The sequence below is a fragment of the Choloepus didactylus genome, chromosome X, assembly GCF_015220235.1.
Source record: "Choloepus didactylus isolate mChoDid1 chromosome X, mChoDid1.pri, whole genome shotgun sequence".
NCBI classification, from domain to species: Eukaryota; Metazoa; Chordata; class Mammalia; order Pilosa; family Megalonychidae; genus Choloepus; species Choloepus didactylus.
In genome coordinates this window covers 73978425-73999484 of record NC_051334.1, presented here as the reverse complement: position 1 = coordinate 73999484, position 21060 = coordinate 73978425, and the positions used below count along the sequence as shown (strand labels likewise).

The following is a 21060-nucleotide window of genomic DNA, read 5'->3' as shown; positions in this document are numbered from 1 at the left end:
CCTGGCCAGAACTAGAGGTTTCATACCCTTCCTTTAACCCATGAGGCAAACCCTATCTCCTCAGGAGAATGAACTGGCCACAGCATTTCCAGGATCTCAAAGTGTATGTGGCTAAAAGAAGCACTAGCCTCTGAACAGAAATGGCAGCCATGCAACACTGGGATGAGAATGGCAGGGACAAACAGTGGAGCTATACAACATGGGGGAGAATGACACACACTTACTGGAACTGCTTTCGCTGTCACTGGTGTTGGATGGCACTCCCTCTGCAAGCCAACAAGAAAGAGACTCCGATTCAGAACACACCACTGAGAGGTCACAGACAGCACAAAACTCAAATGCTCCAGGAGAGAAACACCGAGCTGACAACCAAGTCAGGGAACAGGAGGCTTGCCACATCCAGGCTGCCCACTCGAAGGCACAGCTCCAATCCTGAGCCTCTGGACACCTCATATCTGTTCCCAGAGCCTTCTTGGTCAGCCAAGTCCCTCCCTATATACTACAAGCCTTACTTTCTTCAGCAACACCTCATTCATCTGAATCAAAAGAAGTGACTTGGAGAGTTTCCAAATCCTATCTCAAAATGCACCTCCCAAGGCTAACATTAGGAAAGGAAAGGCAGTGACAGTGGCAAAGAGAAGGCCAAGGGCCAGGCTGTTCTTGAGTTTCTTCCCCAGACTCTAGAGCCCCCAAAGGACAGAACCATGGGAAGCTCCAGAACTAAGAGGCTGAGAAGTTACCAGTGAACAAGCTTTGACCGTTTGGTAGGACCCAATGACCCTCTTGCCACCACTACCAAGAAGGCAGGCTTGGCTTCAGGGGTGGGGATTGGGGGTATGCTCTTCCACCCACCATAAGATAGCACAAAACAGAGACAAACAAACAAGAACACTCTGAGGACAAAACAACCCTCCTGTTTTCAACAGTTGGGATTTGCCCATATCCGAGCGTGGGAGAAAGCACAAGCAGAAGAGCTGGCATTCGCAGGCGGCACAAGGCACAGTTTGGCACAAACCAAGCCTATCCCTCTCAAGAAGACAGGCTTATGAAGATGAGACATGGACACAACAAATGATGGATAGAGACACTGCTTGTTTCAGCCAAGACAACACTGTTCCAGACCGTGATATGCTGTGGCCCGCCACCCCCCCTCCAGGAAGGACTGGTTGAGTTGGCACACATGGCTCATTCCTGAACACCCCCTAAGTGATGCCCTGATGAAGCTGCTTTACCCTTGCGCCTTTGTTAGTTGTTGAAGGAGCACGAAGCTGACAGTACCCACCCCAGGATGGCTGTTTGTATGTGCATCTCTGCACCTAGCAGAGACACCAAGGCCCCTGTTGACTATGTCCCTTTATTTTCCACTCTAGGACTATTTTCTCGAATGGAGAGGCCAATCAGTTTTCCCAAGATAAAGCACTATGGTCCATCAATGTTGCTGAGGCCCCTGGCAGCTCAGCCTGTGGAAAGCTTGGCCCATGGCTGTTTGCTCAGGCCCCTGGATCTGCTGAGCCATCCCAGATGCAGGTTGGGTTAAGGGGCTCAGAGCATTCCTGCCCCCCCGTTAGAGAGACTGAAGCAGCTGCAATTCTTCTGCCCAAGTCTTAAGTGCTGTGTCCTTGGAAGAAGAATTCGACCAACTGGCATCCCCTCCCCTTAACAACAGGCTAGAGATAAAATGTTTGGTCACTCCTAGAGGAGCACTTCTTGCCTACCTCACTTCTAAGGGAGGACACCAAGGTCCCTCCCTGCCACTTCAAGGTACAAAAGGAAAACCTGGCCATGAATGTTAGGTTTTCAGTAGGCACCAGGGAGCCAGAGTGAAAGTGCTATATTCAGAGCCACATCCACTTCCTCCTGCTGGGGTATCTGAGTTCCCATGAACACCGCCCTCCCCTTGCCCTTCACTCCCTCCCATGTCCCCTATGCCCCCACCCCCAGCAACTCCTTTCATGCCAGAAATACAGTTAATGGGGTGTAAGTTTGACTTACTCAGGTTCTTTGCTCCATAATAATCGTCACTCAACCCAGGGAAGTCCTGATTTCACAGACAGCAAGGACAGAAAGCAAGAGAGAGGGAGGGAGGGAAAGAAGGAGGCAGGGAGGCAAGGAGGGAGGGAGGGAGGGAAGAAAAGAATTCGGGAGAAGAGAGAAAAGAGAGAAAAAAGACAAGGGAAAGGAAGAAGACAGAGCCAAGTAAGCATTAGTGACAGAAGTTATGAAATACTATGAAGACCTATAACTATAGTGAGGTTAAAAACTGTGCTACAGAAATAACTCCCAGGGCAGGCAAGAGATCTGGACTTCATGCTGTCTAATTTGTTGCCAGAAGGCCTTGGCGTGGACCACCTTTCCAGGGTACTGCACAGCCTGGAGGCCGACGGGACAGTCCAGGTGACCCTCCCGGGTCTGCTGCACCTGCTTTGACTAAATTGGGAGCTGTAGTGCCTGGGTCTCTCCTGTGTCCCTGAAATCAATGTTTCCCTTGGTGGGCTCCTGAAAGAGTAAGCATCTATGCAGGTGATAGCCAAGCAGGCAGAACTACCAGCATCCCAGGGAGGTTTTGCCTAATCCTGACTCACTCTGTCCAAACCCCTCAAGGAAAGCTTCATGCAGCCTGGGGCGCAGCCTTCAGAGATGACCTGAGTTGTGGAGCCCTCAGGGGATGAGCTCATCTTCTGGAGAACAAGCACTAGGCAATTCCAAACTCTGTCATCCAACAGGCACCCCTGCCCCCCAGCCCCCAGTCCCCACCTCACCAGGCTGGGCTCTGCTGGCTCTGCATGGAGTTTCTTGGACTCATCTGGTGGACTATGGTGACTTCACCTCAGGCCTCTGTCTTAGACTGTTTCTCACTGCCCACAAGCAGAGCTAACTTCATCTATTGCCTCTTATTGAGCTATCCCCAGGGTTTAAGAGTCCAAACCTCCATTTGGATTGGAGCATCCTTGTTATCTACCAGGCACCACCTCAAGCAGCAACAACCTACAGATACCATGACCAGGAGCCAAGCTGGCCTAAAAGAAGGATATTTCCTATCAGAACTAGTCAGTTTCCTGCCAGTCCCCACAGCCCAGGACCCCAAGACCCCTCCACGTAAGATGTTGGAGTCACTGGTAAATGAGAGGAGATGTTTACAATTCACGATGAAACAAATGAGAAAATATTTCATAAGCCTGACTCAGTATTTATGGTTCGGGTCAGAGCCATTAATTTCTGAGGCATGGGGTAGGGGAAGAACATTAATCAGGATTAAATTGGTTCTTAAAGTTAATTTAACTCAGCCTCATGCCCTTTTCTACCAAACCAGCTTCATCTTTCTCAATACATCTTTATTTGGGCAATGTTGAGCAACACCCCTTCCATGTCATTTTGTTTAAGTAGGAAGGATTTTATTTTGAAAAATGACTCGAGGATGGCAAAGGCATTCAAGAAGTATCCCCAACTCTAGGTATCCAAGGAAGAAAATGCTCCTCTCTTGATATAGATAAGGGAAATTAAGGGAAAGAAAACACAAGAGGAAAAAGCCAGGAGAGCAATGCTGAGTCCCTAGACCTTGTTCTCTTGAAAAACATTTCTAAACCTGCCAACCTGACTGAAAACTTCTCATCACCACAGTGGCAGAACTCAGTCTGGCACTTCCAATATCCATGCCAGGAACTTCCTGTTAGGCTGGCCTTTGAACCAGGTTCTACCTCAGAGCCTCCAACATCCATTCTGAGTGAGGAGCTGAACAAATGACTCTACATCTCCTCGTGCATACCAATTTCTACCCTGACTCTGTGCAAATAAGCAGGTGTGCATGCACCCGCACGCGCACACGGACACACACGCGCACACACATTTTCCCCATCTTTTCATAAGGGAAGGTGCAAATGAGGAAGAGAGGACAGGGCGGTGGATGGTCTCCTCTCTGTACTCTGCTGCTACTTACGTTCCTGTATGCTGCTCTCCTGGGCCATGTTTTCTTTGCTCTTGTAAAATGGAAACTTTCGAGAGAGGCGGAAACTCTTTTTACGTTTCGTTTTGATCGACTGTGAAAGAACATGAAGATGGAGGGGGAGGACAAAAGAAAAAAAAACACAACAATGGATTTTAAAGCATGCAAGGAAAACTAAAATGAAGACAATGGTGAGCTAAACAAAAGACCATCTCTCACACATGGAGTCTATGAGATTAAATGAAAGGTGATGTAAGAGGAAAATTATGTTTACAGAAAAATGTTGGGGGGATGTTAGAGGTTTCAACCTAATCCAGACTCACAGCACTCATTGGTACTTCCTAAAGAACCAGGTCACTGTAGCCTCCTGGACACACACCCTAAGGTGCCACTGACAGACACAGAACCATCCACTCTGTGTCTCTCTTGCCCTCTACCGCTCCAGAAGTTCTTTGGCCTGCGAAGCTTATAGAAGAAAAGGGTGAATGGAGACAGTCCTCATGCCTCATGGGGCCTGAAAGAGGTCAGCACCCTAGAGCTGGCCTTCCTGGCTGGCTGACGAGGCCAGGCTATGTTCAAACGCCCCACAGCACCGAAAGGGTTTGCAGCACACACCCACAACTGGTTTCATTTGCCCCAAGCCAGTCAAGCCTTCCGGACAGTCCAACTCCAACACATCTTCATGAGCCAGCTACCCATGTGGAAGGAGAACAGATCAGCCAGGGCCTTCAAGTACTCCCTCTATGCTTTCTGAAAAGTAGCCAGTATTCTGCTAGGACAGAGCCAGCCCCCTGAAAAAGAGACATTCTTTTGCATTCCCCCAGTTCTCTTATATGTCAGGCAAAAGTCCAAGCTGCTCACCCCTCTTCGTATATTTGCTAGCTTCCTTGAGGATCCCTACTTACCCTGTTAGATTCAATCATCCCCGTCCTGGCATGAAACTTCACCGTTTTCAATCGAGCTCTTTCTTTCTTTTCCACCCTGTGTTGGAGTCAGAAAGAAGTCCTGTTACTGCCAGTATACAGTAGTGGGTTGTGGCAGGTGCAGCAGCCACTGTTTGGTTCATTGAGTCAAAACTATGTTCCGAGCACCAACTCTCTACCAAAAAGGAATAAGACACATACACTGCCCTCAAAGAACTCAGGGTATCAGAGGGAAGAAAAAAAGAAGCACCAGGAGAAGGGCAAGAAAGATCTATCTCATGACCATGAGAACTCACCTCTTCTTACTAGGGATCACACCAATTTGCTCACTTTCTCCATGAGGGGTCACCAGTCTTGCCTGCCACCACTCGTCATCTGATGCATTAATGACATGCAGAATGTCACCATAAAAGAAGCTGAGCCCCTGGCTTGGCAGGCAGCTGTCCCGAGTCCGGTCATAATCAAACAGAGCTCTGAAACACACAGTGAAAGGTGAAGTGGCCACCCCAGCCCGGAAATGCCAGGAGACCAGCACTCTGATAGGACAGCAGAGGAAGGCCAATCCGCTCAGCCTCCGACACAGCAGCCCAACAGCAGACTCGAAGGAATTCTCAGGGATGGTGCATCCTTCTTTCAGTTTCAAAGCTGTAAATACCTAACTCCCCTTTCAGAGAAGCATCTCAATATCCCAACAAAGGGGTGTAAAGGAAAATCTTTTACAAGTTCTGTCTCCTCCCTGCTTCTGGACACAAAGTGGAAATCCCAAGTGGAACACACTCAATGATCCTCTCTCCCTCATCCACATCTTAGCAAGACTAGCCTTACCAATGGGTTTTCTTGGTTTACAAACATATCTTCAAAAAGCAGTTGCAGGTAGGACCTAAAAACACTAATTACAATCCCAAACAACAAATGGTAAAAGCCACAGAAGCACAAAAGAGAGAAATGGCCCTGTGTCCTGGGGCAGCCAAGGAAAGCGAGGGCTGACATTGAACCGCAAAATGATAGGGTTGAAAGGAGTCCTAAAATTCTCTTAGTTCAGTCTTTTTCTCTTGTATATGGGGAAACTGAGGCTTGGGGAGGAAGAATGATTTGACAGAGCCCAGACCTTCTGACAGGGAGGGAGCCTATACCATCCAGGCTTGTGGAAAAGGAGGAGACCAGCATGATTGCAGCTAGAAGGAAGTTGTAGGAAATGAGATGGGAAATAAAGGTCTGGGACAAATTTTGGAAGGCCTTGAATAGGCCTGATCCAGCGGCCACTGAAGATTGGAGAGTAGGGAAGTGGCATAATCAAAAGAGCCTTCAGTAAACTCAGAGTCAGAAGCTGGAGTAGAGGTTACCAGGGGCCAAGATGGGGACAGGGAGTGAGGAGTGGGGAGTTAATGCCTGACTTGAACAGAGTTCCTATTTGGGTTGATGGCAAGGTTCTGGTAATGAATGGTGGTGATGGTGGCACAACATTGTGAATGTGATTAACAGCAGTGAATTATATATATGTGAATGTGGTTAAAAGGGGAAAGTTTAGGTTATCTATGTGTTACTAGAATAAAAATTAAAAAAACAACATAGGACTGTACAACACAATAAGTGACTCCTGTTGTAAATGATGGACTATAGTTAATAGAATTATAGCCAGTAGTACAATTATAAAAATGTTCTTTCATGAATTGTAATAAATGTACCAAACTAATGCAAGGTGTCAGTAATAGGGAGGTATCTGGGAACTGTATTGTATGCATGACTTTTCTGTAAACCTACAACTTCTCTGAAAGAAAAAAAAAAAGAAAAAAGAGCCTTTGGGGTGGGACCTCCTTCCTTTCTTGCTCCCTGGCCATCCTGGATGCTGCTTTAGGTTGGGGACTGTCCCGCACCTAAGGCAAGAAGATGGTGGTCACAAAGAAGGTGAAAAAGTCTCTGGAGTCAACCAACTCTAGGCTCCAACTCATTATGAAAAGTGGAAAGAATGTGCTGGGATACAACCAGCCTCTGAAGATGATCAGGCAAGGCAAAATAAAACTGGTTGTCCTCGCCAACAACAGCTCAGCCTTGAGGAAATCAGGCAAGTCCTTTGCCATGTTGGCCAAACTGGTGTCCGTCACTACAGTGGCAATAATACTAAATTGGGCACAGTGTGTGGAAAATACTAGAGTGTATACACTGGCCCTCATTGATCCAGATGATTGATTATCATTAGAATAGACTGGAGAAAAGTAAATCACGTAAAATTTATCTTTAATGAAACTGGGCAGAGCTTGTTTTTTGTTTTTTTTTTTTAAAGAGCCTTCAGAATGTTAATCATCTGACCTCATATGCAATGTGAATGGGGACAGGGATGGGGACGGGGACGGGGTGTTGGAGGCATATTTAAAGCAAGGTTGTACAAGCTTATTCCTTTAGACTACACAGCTGACTCCAGCCCCAGTAAAGCTGGTACTTGACACCAGAACTCCCTGCTCAGGGAACCAACTCACCTTGATAGAAGTTCCTGTTTTTCTCATCCAGTAGAATCTCTCCTCACAGAGTCACCACAAAGGGGTGATTTCAGTGAGGAGCTTGTATTGTTATTCTTCTACCTGCAATCTAGGCTTTGACTGTCTTTACATTCTCTGTTAACAGAAGTGTTTCCACCCATTTGCACACACAGCCCTGTGGATTTCCCAGACCTTAGTTCCAAGACTTAAGACTTCTACCTGCAATATGGCAGTCTGTGGCTCAGCTGGAAGCTGCAAAGCGAAGCACACTATTTTCCCATGTGCAAGTCCAAAGGAAATATGGAATTTATGAATAATGAATGAATGAGGACTATTGAACAGAATGGACAATGCTTTTTTTTTTAACTATGATCTTGTTAAAAAACATAGAAGCATAATATTTGAGTTTGAAATTCTGAACTATAATTTCAATTTGTGGTACACTCTGAAATAAAACCCAAGGGGAAAATTCAATTGAGTAAAATTACCCATGGGTGGCATTATATCACATGATTCTCAGTTTAGAATGAATTCAAGATGAATTAACAAGAATTTCCCTTTCCATCAATCAACTCCAAGTGAGAAAAGAGCTGAACACTGCTGAACACTGGAACCTTAGAGGTCATCTTTCCAACTTCCTATCTAACAAGGGAAATTCCTTAGAATTTCTCTAAGGTTCTTTCCAGCTCTAGTGCTAAATGAGTCCTGGTCTTTCCTAGGTCGCCCTTGCTTATGGCCATGTACCTCTGCGAACCAAGGGAGAGAGCCAGGCCCAGGGTTTTCCTGCATCTTCTCAAACATAGTGGCCAGGCCAGAAAAATCTGGAATCATTTTAAGAGCAGGGTAAAGAGTATGGCCCAGGGAAAACATGACATGTAAAATCAAAGTGAAAGTAGACGAAAAAGAAACCTTCTGGAGCTGCTCCAAATCACACCACCACACTGAAAAGCAGGAGCAGACTTCCCAGGGTCTGCAGATTTGAGTTCCAGAACTAATCTTCAGCACTCGAGTTTTAAATACTGCTGCCTGTCTTCCTGAGGAGAAAGTGTTTCCAAGTCTTGAAAGGCACGTTGTTTAAGTGGTGACCTTTAAAATATACCCTAAGAGAGGCATGTGCCCACCCACAGGGATAATGCATGTGCTTCTGGGGAACTTTTCCCAGTGTTCTTTGCAGCTGTGACCTCTCTTGCCTGATGGGAAAGCAGGGAATATAATCAGCTCAAAGTAAACAGATCACCAGGCAAAAGTCTTATAGTTCAGGCACTAAACTGTGAAGTTTGGGTCCAAAAACACCAGAGAAATCATAAGCATCTGGCACAGCCACTGTGGTGTCTTTGTGAACAGAAATACAAAGAAAATGGTAACTACCAAGAACTGGTCAGGCAGGTTTCTCAACGCAAAGTAAACAAGAGAATTTTAGCACCTTAAAGGCTAGTGGTTGCCTCCACTGAACTCACCTAGTATTTTCCCCACCTCTCTACCAGTGGCTCAAGCCATTTGTCTAACCTGGAGAGCTCTGCCTGTCCCCTCCTCCCCTAAGCAACTACTCAGAAGCCCGCCCAAGGCCCTCCCTTCTCTGTGATTCCTGCCCACTCCAAATTTCCTTCTTCTAAATTCATACTATGTATTTGGCAGTGACCTTTCTTTATATTTTCTATTTATTGCTATTTAACTCTTGCACAGTTTTTTTTTTCATCTTCCATATTATATTGCTACAGTGGAAGCCCTTTGAGGACTGAGACCATGTTTTATGCTTTGTGTAGGATTATGAATACTCGTGAACGAAGGGCAAGATGAGGCTGACAGGGTAGGGGCTGGGGGGTTCCACAGAACACCCAGTTACTATCCCTCAGTGTTCTCCCACTTTATTTACTGCCCACAACAGGGAGGGGTCTAAGGCATCACTTTCCTTCTTTGTCCCAAAAGTACTGGAGAGAAGACACATATTATTTGAAAACTGAGTTGCCCATTCCTTGCCCAGTCCACATAAAGCATGCACAGGAATCTATATCCTATATTATTATTCGTCCCTGGGCTTAGTGAGAGAGTTAAAATTTCCAGCAGCTTCAGAAGAGCAGCCAAAAGCCCAAACCTGACTACTCAAGTAGACCCAGGATGGGTCATCCACAAAAGGATCTAGTGCAGCTTGAAAAAGGGTACATGGAGAGCAGGTAAAGGCACTGTTCTTCTTAGTCTACCACATAGTTTCAGGCCTTAGAGGGCAGTTACGAAGATAAAAAGGCACTCAAGAACCAATCAGCCCGCCCACAATGTGTAAATGTTCAGATTTCCCAATACCTGCAGATTAAGTGATCAGATGAGGGAGTTATGAGTACAGGTCCAGGACTTATGTCAGAGATGTGGGAAACTCTTCCACACCCGCTGGTAGCCCTGAACACTTTCATAAATTATTGTTGTCATTTAAAATGCATATTATCATCATCCCCAAGTTCTGTCAGATAAGTGAAGCCTTCTTCATTGGCATCTCAATCCACTATCAAAAGTCATTAATGAACAAGACAGGCTCCCCGGGACAACAACCCCAGACTAAGCACATAGTAGTTACACAATAAATGTCTGCTTGTTCTCCAGCCTTCTTTGATGATCAAGCCATAATTTCTGAAATTGTTTATTCAATCAAGACTATACAGATGTCCTGAACTGATTTCCTTCCTGGGCTGGGAAGGAAGACTAGGATGGCAGATGACCAGCCAGGAGGTCAGGACTTTGAAAATGCGTGAATGCTGTCCCGTGGCCTCAAAACATACAGCCAGGCTAGCCTGAACAGACTTCGAAAAGCTACTTCAACAATTGTACTATAGAACTTCTTGGCAACCCCTGGAGGACAAGGTCTTTCATTCATTCATTCATTCATTCATTCAATAAATTAATAAATGAATTATTTATTCATTCAATAAATGAGTATAGGACTCTAACCTAACCTGTGCCTTCACATCCAAATAACCTGAGTTAGACACCTAACAACCCCAACCCTGAGCATGAGGCTCAAGAGAGGTGCTTTATGTGGACTTTTCCAGCATAAAGACAAATTCACCAGCAGATCAGAGGCCTTAGGCTGGGCATAAAGAGGGGCTCTACTCATCCTGCCCATAGCATTTCAGAGATGATTCTAATATGGCTAAGGGTGGGGAAGGTCTCTCCATTAAGTTACTGGTGACTTTAAAACCACATTTCATTTTCCAACTACTATTATCTTTCCTTCTTCCTCCTGCTCCACAAACCCCATCTCCCTGATGGCTAGTAGAGAGAGGTGCAGCCCCCTAGGTTTTCACCCTGTTATTTGCTTCCAAATAGCTTTGCCAACTCTTGCACACCAGAGGGAGCCAGATCCCCCAGGGTTGGGGGGAAGGGAGGAGAGACATGTTGAAGGAGAAATGACAGCAAAAAGAAGGAAAGGTAAAACCCAAACTGAAAACGGGAACTCCATTTTAACCACCAAGCTACTCATATCCCCTGGGTAGATGGCAAGTTGCCGGAGGGCAGCAACCACATCTGCTGCTTCCTTGAACGTACGCCAGCCCCATGCCCCAATTCTTAGCCCCGTGTTTTCCTGCCTGCCACAGAGAGCTAAAGTATGTGTGAGTAAAGAAAGTTGATCAAGTGACACACAAGAAAGTGACTATGGTGACACAACAGCAGTCATTCTCAAGCACTGTAATTGCTTGTTAAAAACATACATTTCCCCAGCACTAGTGAACCCAAATCACTGGAAGAGGAGCTTGGGAGTCTATTTTTACTAGCACTACAGATGATTCCCAACCGGCAAGTTTGGGAAATGCTGAACGAACCAACCTTTATAGCCAGAACAACCAGGTTCAAGCTCCAGTTTGGGAACTTTTTAGCTATATGACTGGAGCCTCAGTTTGCTCTTCCGCAAAATGGGAATAATAATAATGTCTCTTTTGCAGCATTAGCAAAAAGATTTTAGAAGATATTTGAAGAGAACAGCAAAGGTCCTGATGTATAGTAGGTGTTCCCTAAATGTTTGTTCCGCTTTGTCCTGAAAGCACTTGGGAGCTATTGAAAGTTTCTGAGCAGGGTAATGACCTGTCCAGACTGTTGCATTAGTTTCAACCCCCTTTGCAACACCCAGGCAAATGGTTGGCCAGCCTCTTCTGTAACACCTCCAGTGACAAAAGATCAAATTTACTACCTCCGGAAGCAATCCATTCCCATTTCAGACAGCTTTAATCATTAGCTCTTTCTTCCTTACATTGAGCCAAAATCTGTCTTTGGTGACAGAACAAATCTAATCCCTTTTCCACATGACAGGGTGATGCAATTAACTTAGATAAGGAAAGCAAGGCGAAGTAAGGTGGGGGAGGGGAGTCTGCTATGAACATGCTGCTTGTCTCAGGCACTGGGAGGGCAGCTTTAGGCACATGTCCAGCAAGTGGTTGATATGTGGGTGTGGAGTTCAGTAAAGAGATGAGGGATATCATCTATACAATGCCAGTATTTGAAGCTGTGAAAATAAACGGCACTGCCATTTAGGGGGCAAAAGCTACTGAATGACACTGAGGAATGGTCAGTGAGGTAGGAAGACAGCCTTTAAAGAAAAAAACAGGTAGTTGTGGAAACAAATGTGGTGAAAGGGTCAGACCAAAGGCAGAGAACCAGCGAACCAGTCACTGAATTTGACAACTCAGAAGTCACTACTAATTCCTGACAGAGCTCCAGGCTTCTGCTCCTCCAGGTTACTGAAAGTGAGATGATCTGAGGCTGTAGCAGCAGCAAGTACAGGCAACATCAACATTTCCCAAGCCCGTGTATTAGTTCCTGAAGAGATTAAGAGAGGTTTCTCCAAATAAGGGTCCCATGCTCACATTTTTTGGGGAAACCCTGCCTCATATGGCCCTTCCTGGACATCAATAACACACTATCAGAAGGAAAATTCCACAGTAAAGAAACCTATTTTCCTCTGTTTAATTCTGTATTTGCCCAACTTACTGAACCACAGAACTGATTTTTCACACAATACCTATTAACATCCTGAGGAACTAGTGTTTCCTGGCACATAACTTGGCAAATGCAGCAAGCAGCAGCAGAAAGACAAGACAATAGTTTAAGGGACTACTGACATCAGAAGAAGGTTTTTTTTCCTTTTCAAGAATGTCTCTATGCTAAAGAAAAGGAACCAGTATCCAGCGAAAGGCCAAAAACAGGAGCAAAGCCAGGCTCCAGCAAAAGGGTCAGCTTAGCAAAGGACCTCAGCTCACTGCGTTAGCCATAAAACATTATTTCCCCAATGAAGGGTAGTGATCACAAATATTAACTCTTCTAAACCACATTTATTTTCCTCAGAGGATGCAGGCGTTAGCTAGTCAAGGTTAAGGGCCGATTATATAAAGAGATTCACCGGAAACAGAGTCGTGGTCTTCACTTTTCTCCCCAAAGTTAGGCTGCAGTGTCCCTTGCCCAGGCCAGAGAGGGGTGTTCCAGATAGGGAGCTCAATGCCCCCACACCCCCTGCACAGGCAGGGAGAATTGGAGCACAGGATAGGCGGAGAGGGGGAATCTAAAAATAAAGCTCTCTGAAGAAACCGTCTTGCCTAAAGAGCAGCTTCCCACGCACACTGGAGTGCCACATCTGCGGGGGCTGGAAGCACGGGAACGGAACAATCCTGACCAAGTCACAGAGTATTACCCTTTTTCAGGGGGGAGACAGCACACATCTGATTGTCCCCATCAGCACCCCAGTGTCTAGGCTGTAGACCCTAGACACAGAGCAGGGGCTTAGTGAGAGAAAACAGGATTTTGTTTTCTGGAAGACTAATGCAGCATCCCCACATTCTCTTCCCTTCACAGCAGGAGCCCAACAAATGTGAAGAAAACTGCTCTCAACACATAACGGGTCGAGTTGAGGGTTCATTTTAGAAAAGAACATGAAGGGTTCTGGTGGGCTTCAGGCTCAAAGATGAGCTTCCCTCGGCTCCCTGCAGTAGGGCCAGGGACTGCGGAAAGAGGAAAAAGAAAATCCAGCACCAGGGAAAGAACTGCAATTAGCATTTTACATTGGTTCACGTCATCTCACACCCCAAGGACAGGGCTGTTGTCCTGTTGCCAGGCAACTAGCAAATGGAACCCGACCTCCCCCAGCAGGTATCAGAGGACAGGAGAAAAAGGTTGCCAAAGTTCAGCCTGAGTGTGATACAACCCCACACCTAAGCGTTAAACACACACATAGCTGCTTCTGGCTCAAAGGAGTAATCCCACTGCCTCTTTCTCTAAGAATAAAAACCCTGGAGAGATATGTGCAATGTACTTACGCAAGACTGTTGGAGTTTTGCCATGAGGCCAGGGCAGGAAGAAGGAAATGACCCCTAATTCTACAAGGAGTTCTCAGTGTTCACTTAGCATCCCAACTCCCAGGGAGGTTTGCACTTTAACCTGACAAAGTATTTTAGTATACCTCAAGGGTCAGAAGCACAATCTTGGACAATATCGCAGAATACACTTTCTGTGGCAACAGGAAATACACTCCATGTTATAGATCTGAACCCTCCACCCACTCCCTCCTAGGGTACATACAGAAACACCATCCAGTCCCATGAGTCACAGATATAGCAGACGAGTGCAGGGCGTGGGGAGGTGGGGTGAGGGATGGAAGCACAACAAAAAGCCAGAATGCAACAACCTGTCAGCTCTTTGCTCTGTTACAAGTTTTGCCACCCTGCACCAGAACACAGTGCTAGTTGATATGCTCAGATAGATACAAATCCCGATGACTCTCATGCATATGTGGAAGGAGGGGGAGGGGTGCCAAGTTTTCCCCTCGAATCCCAGATTGTGAGCGAAGTACTTTGAACAGTCTAGTGCTATGTGAATGCTGACTAGCAACAACCACCCAACAGTATTTTACAATTAGAGCGAAGTGAAATTTTCCTGCACTGAGTCATTCATGAGCGAAAAGGAATAAGCTGGCTCACAAAGGGGAGGAGATACTGACCATAAAATACACAACCTGAGCACACAGTGAGAAGTGTTATTTTAGTACTGGGAGGACATACTCCCTACCCCACTAGATAAACAAGAAGGGCTGGGTTGGCACGGAGCTTCCCTCGACCAGCACAAGGCCTGGTGCTCAAAAGTGTGACTTACCTGACATACAAAGACCTCTTCTCGCTTGTTCGAAGGGACCCAGACCCAGAGCTCATACTGCTGTTCATCATTTGTTCTCGCAAGTCATGTATCTTCGATTCAAAGCGACTGTACTCTGTCAGGGAGATAAGGGAGAGGAAGGGAAAGAATTAACCCAAGCCTACATGCCAGGAGCTGAAAAGCCAGGAAGACACTTGGTTTCAAAGCAGCCAGAGCCAGCCCAGCCATTGCTTTGTTAGGCAGAGTCCCTCCGCCAAACCCAGAACAAGACTTCTCTCCACCTCCAGTCTAATAGAAGGAAAGTACCTGAAAAAGGAGTAACATTTGGAAATGTCAAACAGTAAAAAGTTTTTTATCTTCCTTGAAATCGCACTGATCCTTCGAAAAATAACAACTGGAAAGAGGTTCCAGGTCAGCCTTTAGAAATCTTTACAGCAGGCACTAAGGCCCAAGGACAGCAGATGGGAAAGGAGACTTTCCCAAAAAGCGGATTTCAAAGAACAGATGGCCCTAATGCACAGGGTGGAGGGGCCGGAAAGGACCTGAGGCTATTATATTATGCCTAGGCTTGGAAAAAAATTTTTTCTGGATGACTTTTGTTTTTGAGAGGAGAGACTGGAACCTTTTACAAAGGTAAAGAACAAGCAAATACCACACAATCATATGAGGTGATCATATAGCCCTCCTGTATTATCTCCCTTGTAGCAAAGAGCCACCTTGGCTTCAATAACAATTAAGCAGTACAAATTTCCCCAAATCCAGAAATATGCTGATGCCCCTCTCCTCTGAAATCATCCAGCTAGTGGGGTCAGAAGTCCAGGCCCTGCTTTTTATTCCATTGAGAACATGATGACAGTCTGAAATCCCCTGGTGGTCCTGGAATATAACAGTGGGTTTACACCCAATTTAAGAAAACCTGATGTTGGGAAATTAACTACAGATGTATAGTTATTATGAAAGCCTTTTTATAGGGCTGCTTTGTTGTGATAGGCTCCCAGTACATTTAAAATACAATATTCACATTTAACATACACACACAATTACACACCATTTTTCAGGTATTGCCAATAAAATGCGGTACATCTATGCCACAGGGTGTGGAAATGGTAGAAAATAGGAATACTTCACTTTAAAAAGCTGATTTTAAAGGAAGTCATGACAACAGGACAACTGCTTTCAAAAACACACACATTTCCAGGGAAAATTTCCACAAAAGCATTTTCAGGCACCATAGAGGGCTGGCAAGAAGCATCCCACCCTAGTCTGTATGACTCTACAGGCAGAAAACAGAACACCTGTTCCAACACCTGACACTCCCCATCCCTCAACAAAGCAACCTGACCTTCAGCTGAGTATAAAGGTAAACGCTAAAAGCCCAAAGGGGAGGGAATAGAAGTTCTAACTCATACAAATATCTTCTTCTCAACAAAGTTTCCTTTTGTTCACTGTGTTATCAAAGTACCAACTGGTTAAATTCATAGGCTCTTTCATTCATCACACTCTGGGGTTATGGTGATTTGTCCTCATTACCTACTCCCATACCCAAAATCCAGGAGGAAGCAGTTAAATCACTGACTCACCCATTAAATGTTGTAGAAGAAAGACACCCAACAGCTGGACAATGTCCCTGTTCTGATGGTTACAAGGCAACCCATCAATATCAATGAGGTATCCAAAAATCTAAAGGTGGTGGCCAATTTGTCACAGAGGCAGAACAGTTCACCTCTCGAGATGGCCTGGGCACTGGCCCAACCTCAGGCCGGGGAACTTTTCTGGTTCACTCCTCTCTAGTCCTCCTCCCAGCTGACTAAGTGGAGAACCAAGGAGAAGAGAACCATGTGAGGCAAAGAGATTTAACAGGCAGCCCTCTCTTGGGGAAGATAAGTAAGAGGCAGAAATATGCGTTGCACCCAGAAAAAAAAAACTCACATCCAATCTATCCCTAAGCCTTTTTCCCCTCTCGCAACTTGTTTATATATTCCCTTCTTTGGAATCGACTTGCCCACTGAACTCCAACTCAGCAGCAGGTCATGGCAGTTGCTTAGTAACTCCATTTCTTAAAAAAAAAAAAAAAAAAAGTCCTTTATAAAAACAACCACCAAACCACCATTTCCTCAAAGCTCCTAATCCAAGGTTGATAATTCTGGACCAGAGGGCCCACCTAAAATAGACTACACAAAGAACAAAGCTATTGCTTTAAGGAATCCGCTGTTTGTTGTACATGTGCCACTAAGCTTTCAAGTCCATTAAATTGTGTGGGTTTTTGTTTTAATAATTTGTTTTTATTTTTTTTTCCATTCAATGATCCCCCTAGAGTTCCAGCGGCTCAGTCTCTGGCTTCTATTTGTAGTGCTACCTAAATGTCCAGTAGGCACAGAGTAGCTTCTGAATAAATGATTGTTGAGGAAATGAAGAGCAATTTAGAAAACTGCCCAAGTCGAGGCTTCTGTTCTCAAACTAATAAACCTAATGGCTTACTTAAGTGATGGCTGTCAGCATCACTGAGGCCTTGGAAAGGTAGTTAAGAAGCATTCCATTTACTTTTGTTCCCAAGGTTAATTGCTGGGAGCGAATGGGGTTAAGGCTTCTTTAACCACCCTCTTGAGATGTTAATAACCCACGGCTGGCATCTGGTTAACAGACTGTGTGTGTAACAAAGACAAAAATCATTGAACAGATGAAAAACTCTTTAAAGAGACTTAAGATAGATAAGTACCTCATCTCACGGTTAGAGGTATCATTTTATCAGGACAGAAGCTTCCCTTTAAAAAGCATCTGAATTCTAAGACTTCCTGACTCGCCAAGGTCCTTCCTCCCCTTTCCACTAATAACTCATGTAGCCATCGCTTCAGGGCGGCCCCTAGGGGGATGTCACTGACTAGAACGCCCACCTGATCAACCCTCGAACCAGCTACTTACAAACAAACAAACAAAAAAACAAAAAAACCCGCACTTAGTACCAAAATTACAAATCTATTAAATTGTGCTTTATTCATCTTTTCCCATTCAGATGAACCCAACCATTTGTGACCCACAGAGATAGTCACAGTGCATCACCCTTTGCTTCTTCATTCCCTTTCGCCAATTGCTAATCACAGAGAGAGAGCGAGACAGACAGACAGACTAGGGGGTGGGGGTGCACAATCTGATGTCAGTACCAGGTCACTGACCACCTGGGGTGCGTCTAAAAGATCAGGATTCCCGGTCGCCACCCCAGACACACTGAATCAGAACCTACGGCTGGATGGGGCCTGGGAATCTGCATTTTAAGAAGCACCCAAGATGCTTCTGATGCCCAATGAAATTTGAAATTGCTAGTCTCAACTTACAGAATTGGGTTTTGTTGTTTTGTTTTCCATTTAGAGAAAAGATAAGGTAAGGATTCTGCAGTTAGTATGTCTCAAAAGGAAAGCTGGGCCAGAGGGTTGGAAAGTTCTCAAAGATAAAACTTTGGCAATACAGTTGCAAATCCCACAGGAAAGGAAAGTGCTAAAGAAGCCACTGTCCAGTGTGTCTGCAAAGAAAGCTGATGAGTTTACTTTTTTCAAATTACAAAAGTAACACACAGTTTTAAAAAATTTAACTTCTTGCTTTAGACATTTCTGTATCAAGTTTCCCAGTCCCACTACTCTGAAGTAATCACTGATAATATTTTTAGTATGTATCCTTCCAGACTCACTTCCATGTGTATATTGTTTACATGGGTACACTCGCACATAGATTCACATGCATATATTTTTCTAAAAATAGAATCACATTATATTGTTCAACATTTTTTTTCACCCTTCCATGTCAGTACACAGAGATCGACCTCATTCTTTTTAACAGCTGTAGAGTATCCCATGTTACCGGCAGACCAACATTTATTATTTTCCTATGGATCCAGATTGAAATTGTTTATTTGCATAAGCATGTCTATAGCATAGATATCTAGAAGTGAAAACTACTGGGTCAAATTACATGCACCTTTAAATTTCTGATTGACACTACCAAATTGAACCCCAACCTTCTGAAACCTTTATGATCAGAAGTGGGGGAAAACGCCTATGTATTACATTCTGGCAACTTTTTGGTTTCTGAACAAGTGGAGGCAGAATTTACGTTTGAGGGCAGATTGATCTTTTGTATGGGGAAAAACACTTTAATGAGCCTTTTGGTTATGCAAAAGTAAAGCCAAGATTTTATTCCAGAATGGACAAAGAGGAGTTAAAATGTCCCTCTGCATAATAATAGAAAAGGCTGTTCTGATGGGCAGAGTTTTTGGTCGTGTTTTGGGGCCTAGTCCTCAGCCCACAGGTCTTCTTTCTCTACCCTCTTTCCTTTAGGCTGTTTACTCACTCTTTCTGCTGCCACCTATATGACACTATGTACATCTAGAAGCATCTACCTATAGACCTGACCACTTTGCCTGCTCCTATACTTGAAAGCCAAGCCTTTCTTCCCTGGTACCAAATCTCCCTGTTATTGAAAAGAACACCCCCTTTTCCCAGCTCACAACCAGTGTTTCATCAGGTGTTGCTGATGGTTCTTCCTATATACCTCCTCAGTGCCTCCTAACTTTCCCTGTCATTGCCTTTCTGTTGATTTTGCCTCTTAATTTTCTCTTGTCTATTTTATGTCTCTCCTCACTACCACTTATCTTAGTTAGGTCCACATTGTGTGCTATGTAGTCCTAACTAGTCTTCTGCCCCCAGGCTCTCCAAATTCTAATCCAGTTTAGATTCTTACTTGAAAAACCTTCTAAAATGGCCAATACATTCATGAAAAGATGCTCAACGTCCTTAACCATAAGGGAAATGTAATCCAAAACAATGAGATACCATTTCAGACCCTTTGGCTACTAGAATGGCTACTATTTAAAAAATGGAAAATAAGTATTGGAGAGGATGTGGAGAAATAAGAACACCCCCCCACAGTTGATGGGAATCTAAAATGGTGCAGCCACTCTGGAAAACAGTTTGGCAATTCCTCAGAAAGTTAAGTATAGAATTACCATATGACCAGGCAATCCCACTTCTAATTTATAATCAAAAAATTGAAAGCAATGACTCAAACAGATATTTGCATGCCAATGTCCATAGCGGTATCATTCACAATTACCAAACGATAGGAGCAACCCAAGTGCCCATCAACACATGAAAGGATAAACAAAATATGGGGGGTATACACACAATGGAATATTATTCAACATTAAAAAGGAATGGAGTTCTGATTCATGCGACAACATGGATGAGCCTTGAAGACATCATGATGCGTGAAATAAGCCAGACACAAAAGGACAAATACTGTATGATCTCACTGATATGAAATAAGCAGAATACGCAAATTCATAAAATCAGAAACTAGTATACAGGTTACCAGGGGCCAGGTGGAGGAGGAAAATGAGGAGTTAATGTTTAATTGGTATCGAGTTTCTGTTTGGGGTGATGAAAATGTTTTGGCAATGGACGATGGGGACGGAGGCGCAACTTTGTGAATGTAATTAACACCACTGAATTGTATATTTGAAAAGAGATAAAAAGGGAAACTGTAGGCTGTATATAAGTTACCACACACACAAAACATAGAACTGTACAACATAGAATGAACCTAATGTAAACGGTGAGCTAAAGTTAATAAAATAATTATAATAATATTGTTTCATAGATTGTAACCAAAGTACCACACTAACGCAAAATGTTAATGAAGAAAACTGTGTGTGAGGCGGTATATGGAAACTCTATACTTTCTGCATGATTTTACTGTAAACCTACAACTGCTCTAAAAAAAACACAAAACTTCAACATGTAACAACCCCCCTCTCCAAGTATCTATAATAACTCAACAATAACTAGACTAAAGAATTATACTTTAATATCTCAACTAGACTTTCAAGGACTACTACAGCCATCCTCCCATCACTCCCAACCTATCTATCCCAACACTCATTACACAGAATCTAGAATCTTCTCTACTGCCTGAGCTGAACATCCATCAGGCCCTTTACCACCTTTCTTGCTTCATCCCAGAAGTTTCATCTTATTTATTCAAATATGTATTAAATTGTGCCAGGCACTGTGCTAGCTGCTGGGGATGAAATGGTAATCAAAACAGTCCCTAGAAATTACAATCATGAAACAAATAACTATTTTAATTACAATTATGATCACTGCTATGAAAAAAGCCTGGTGTGAAGAAAACATCCCAGACAGAAGAACAGTATATGTGAGGGTACAAAACATCTGGAGCACAGGGAAGTAGGGGGATAGTAGCAGGAGATCAGACTAGGGAAGTAGGCAGGGGTCAGATCATACGAAGCCTTATAGACTATGATAAGGATGTTTGCCTTTTTCTTAAGAATAATGGGAAGAAGCCACTGATAGTTTTTAAGTAAATTAACAGCGTGATCAGGGGTGTGTGTGTGTGTGTGTGTGTGTGTGTGTTGTGTTTATCCCTGGCTACTGTGGGGAAATTGTATGGTGTCTCACATCTAGATTTAAGTTTCTTGACAAGGATCACGCTTTCTATTTCCTTTGTGTATCCCCTATAGCCCCTGGTATAAGTAGCCCCTATTTTGAAGGCCAATCCAAACCAGCTAGTCCTCTAGCTTCTCCTCAAACAT

At 44.3% G+C, this 21060-nt stretch overlaps 1 protein-coding gene across 9 annotated transcripts in view; it reads right to left on the bottom strand.

The window, feature by feature from the left end:
* DLG3 (discs large MAGUK scaffold protein 3) overlaps positions 1–21060 on the bottom strand; it is a 50744-nt gene that overhangs the window by 6889 nt on the left and 22795 nt on the right. For 6 of the 9 annotated variants that reach the window (XM_037821454.1, XM_037821450.1, XM_037821451.1 and 3 more), the window contains 5 exons: positions 14460–14574; positions 5160–5336; positions 4846–4921; positions 3935–4034; positions 225–266 (listed from right to left, as the gene is read on the bottom strand). In XM_037821454.1, coding sequence (XP_037677382.1) covers positions 225–266; positions 3935–4034; positions 4846–4921; positions 5160–5336; positions 14460–14574 — 510 coding nt within the window. Of the gene's footprint in view, positions 1–224; positions 267–1992; positions 2039–3934; positions 4035–4845; positions 4922–5159; positions 5337–14459; positions 14575–21060 lie in introns of all 9 variants that reach the window. The other 3 variants (XM_037821455.1, XM_037821453.1, XM_037821449.1) reach the window with 2 other exon arrangements.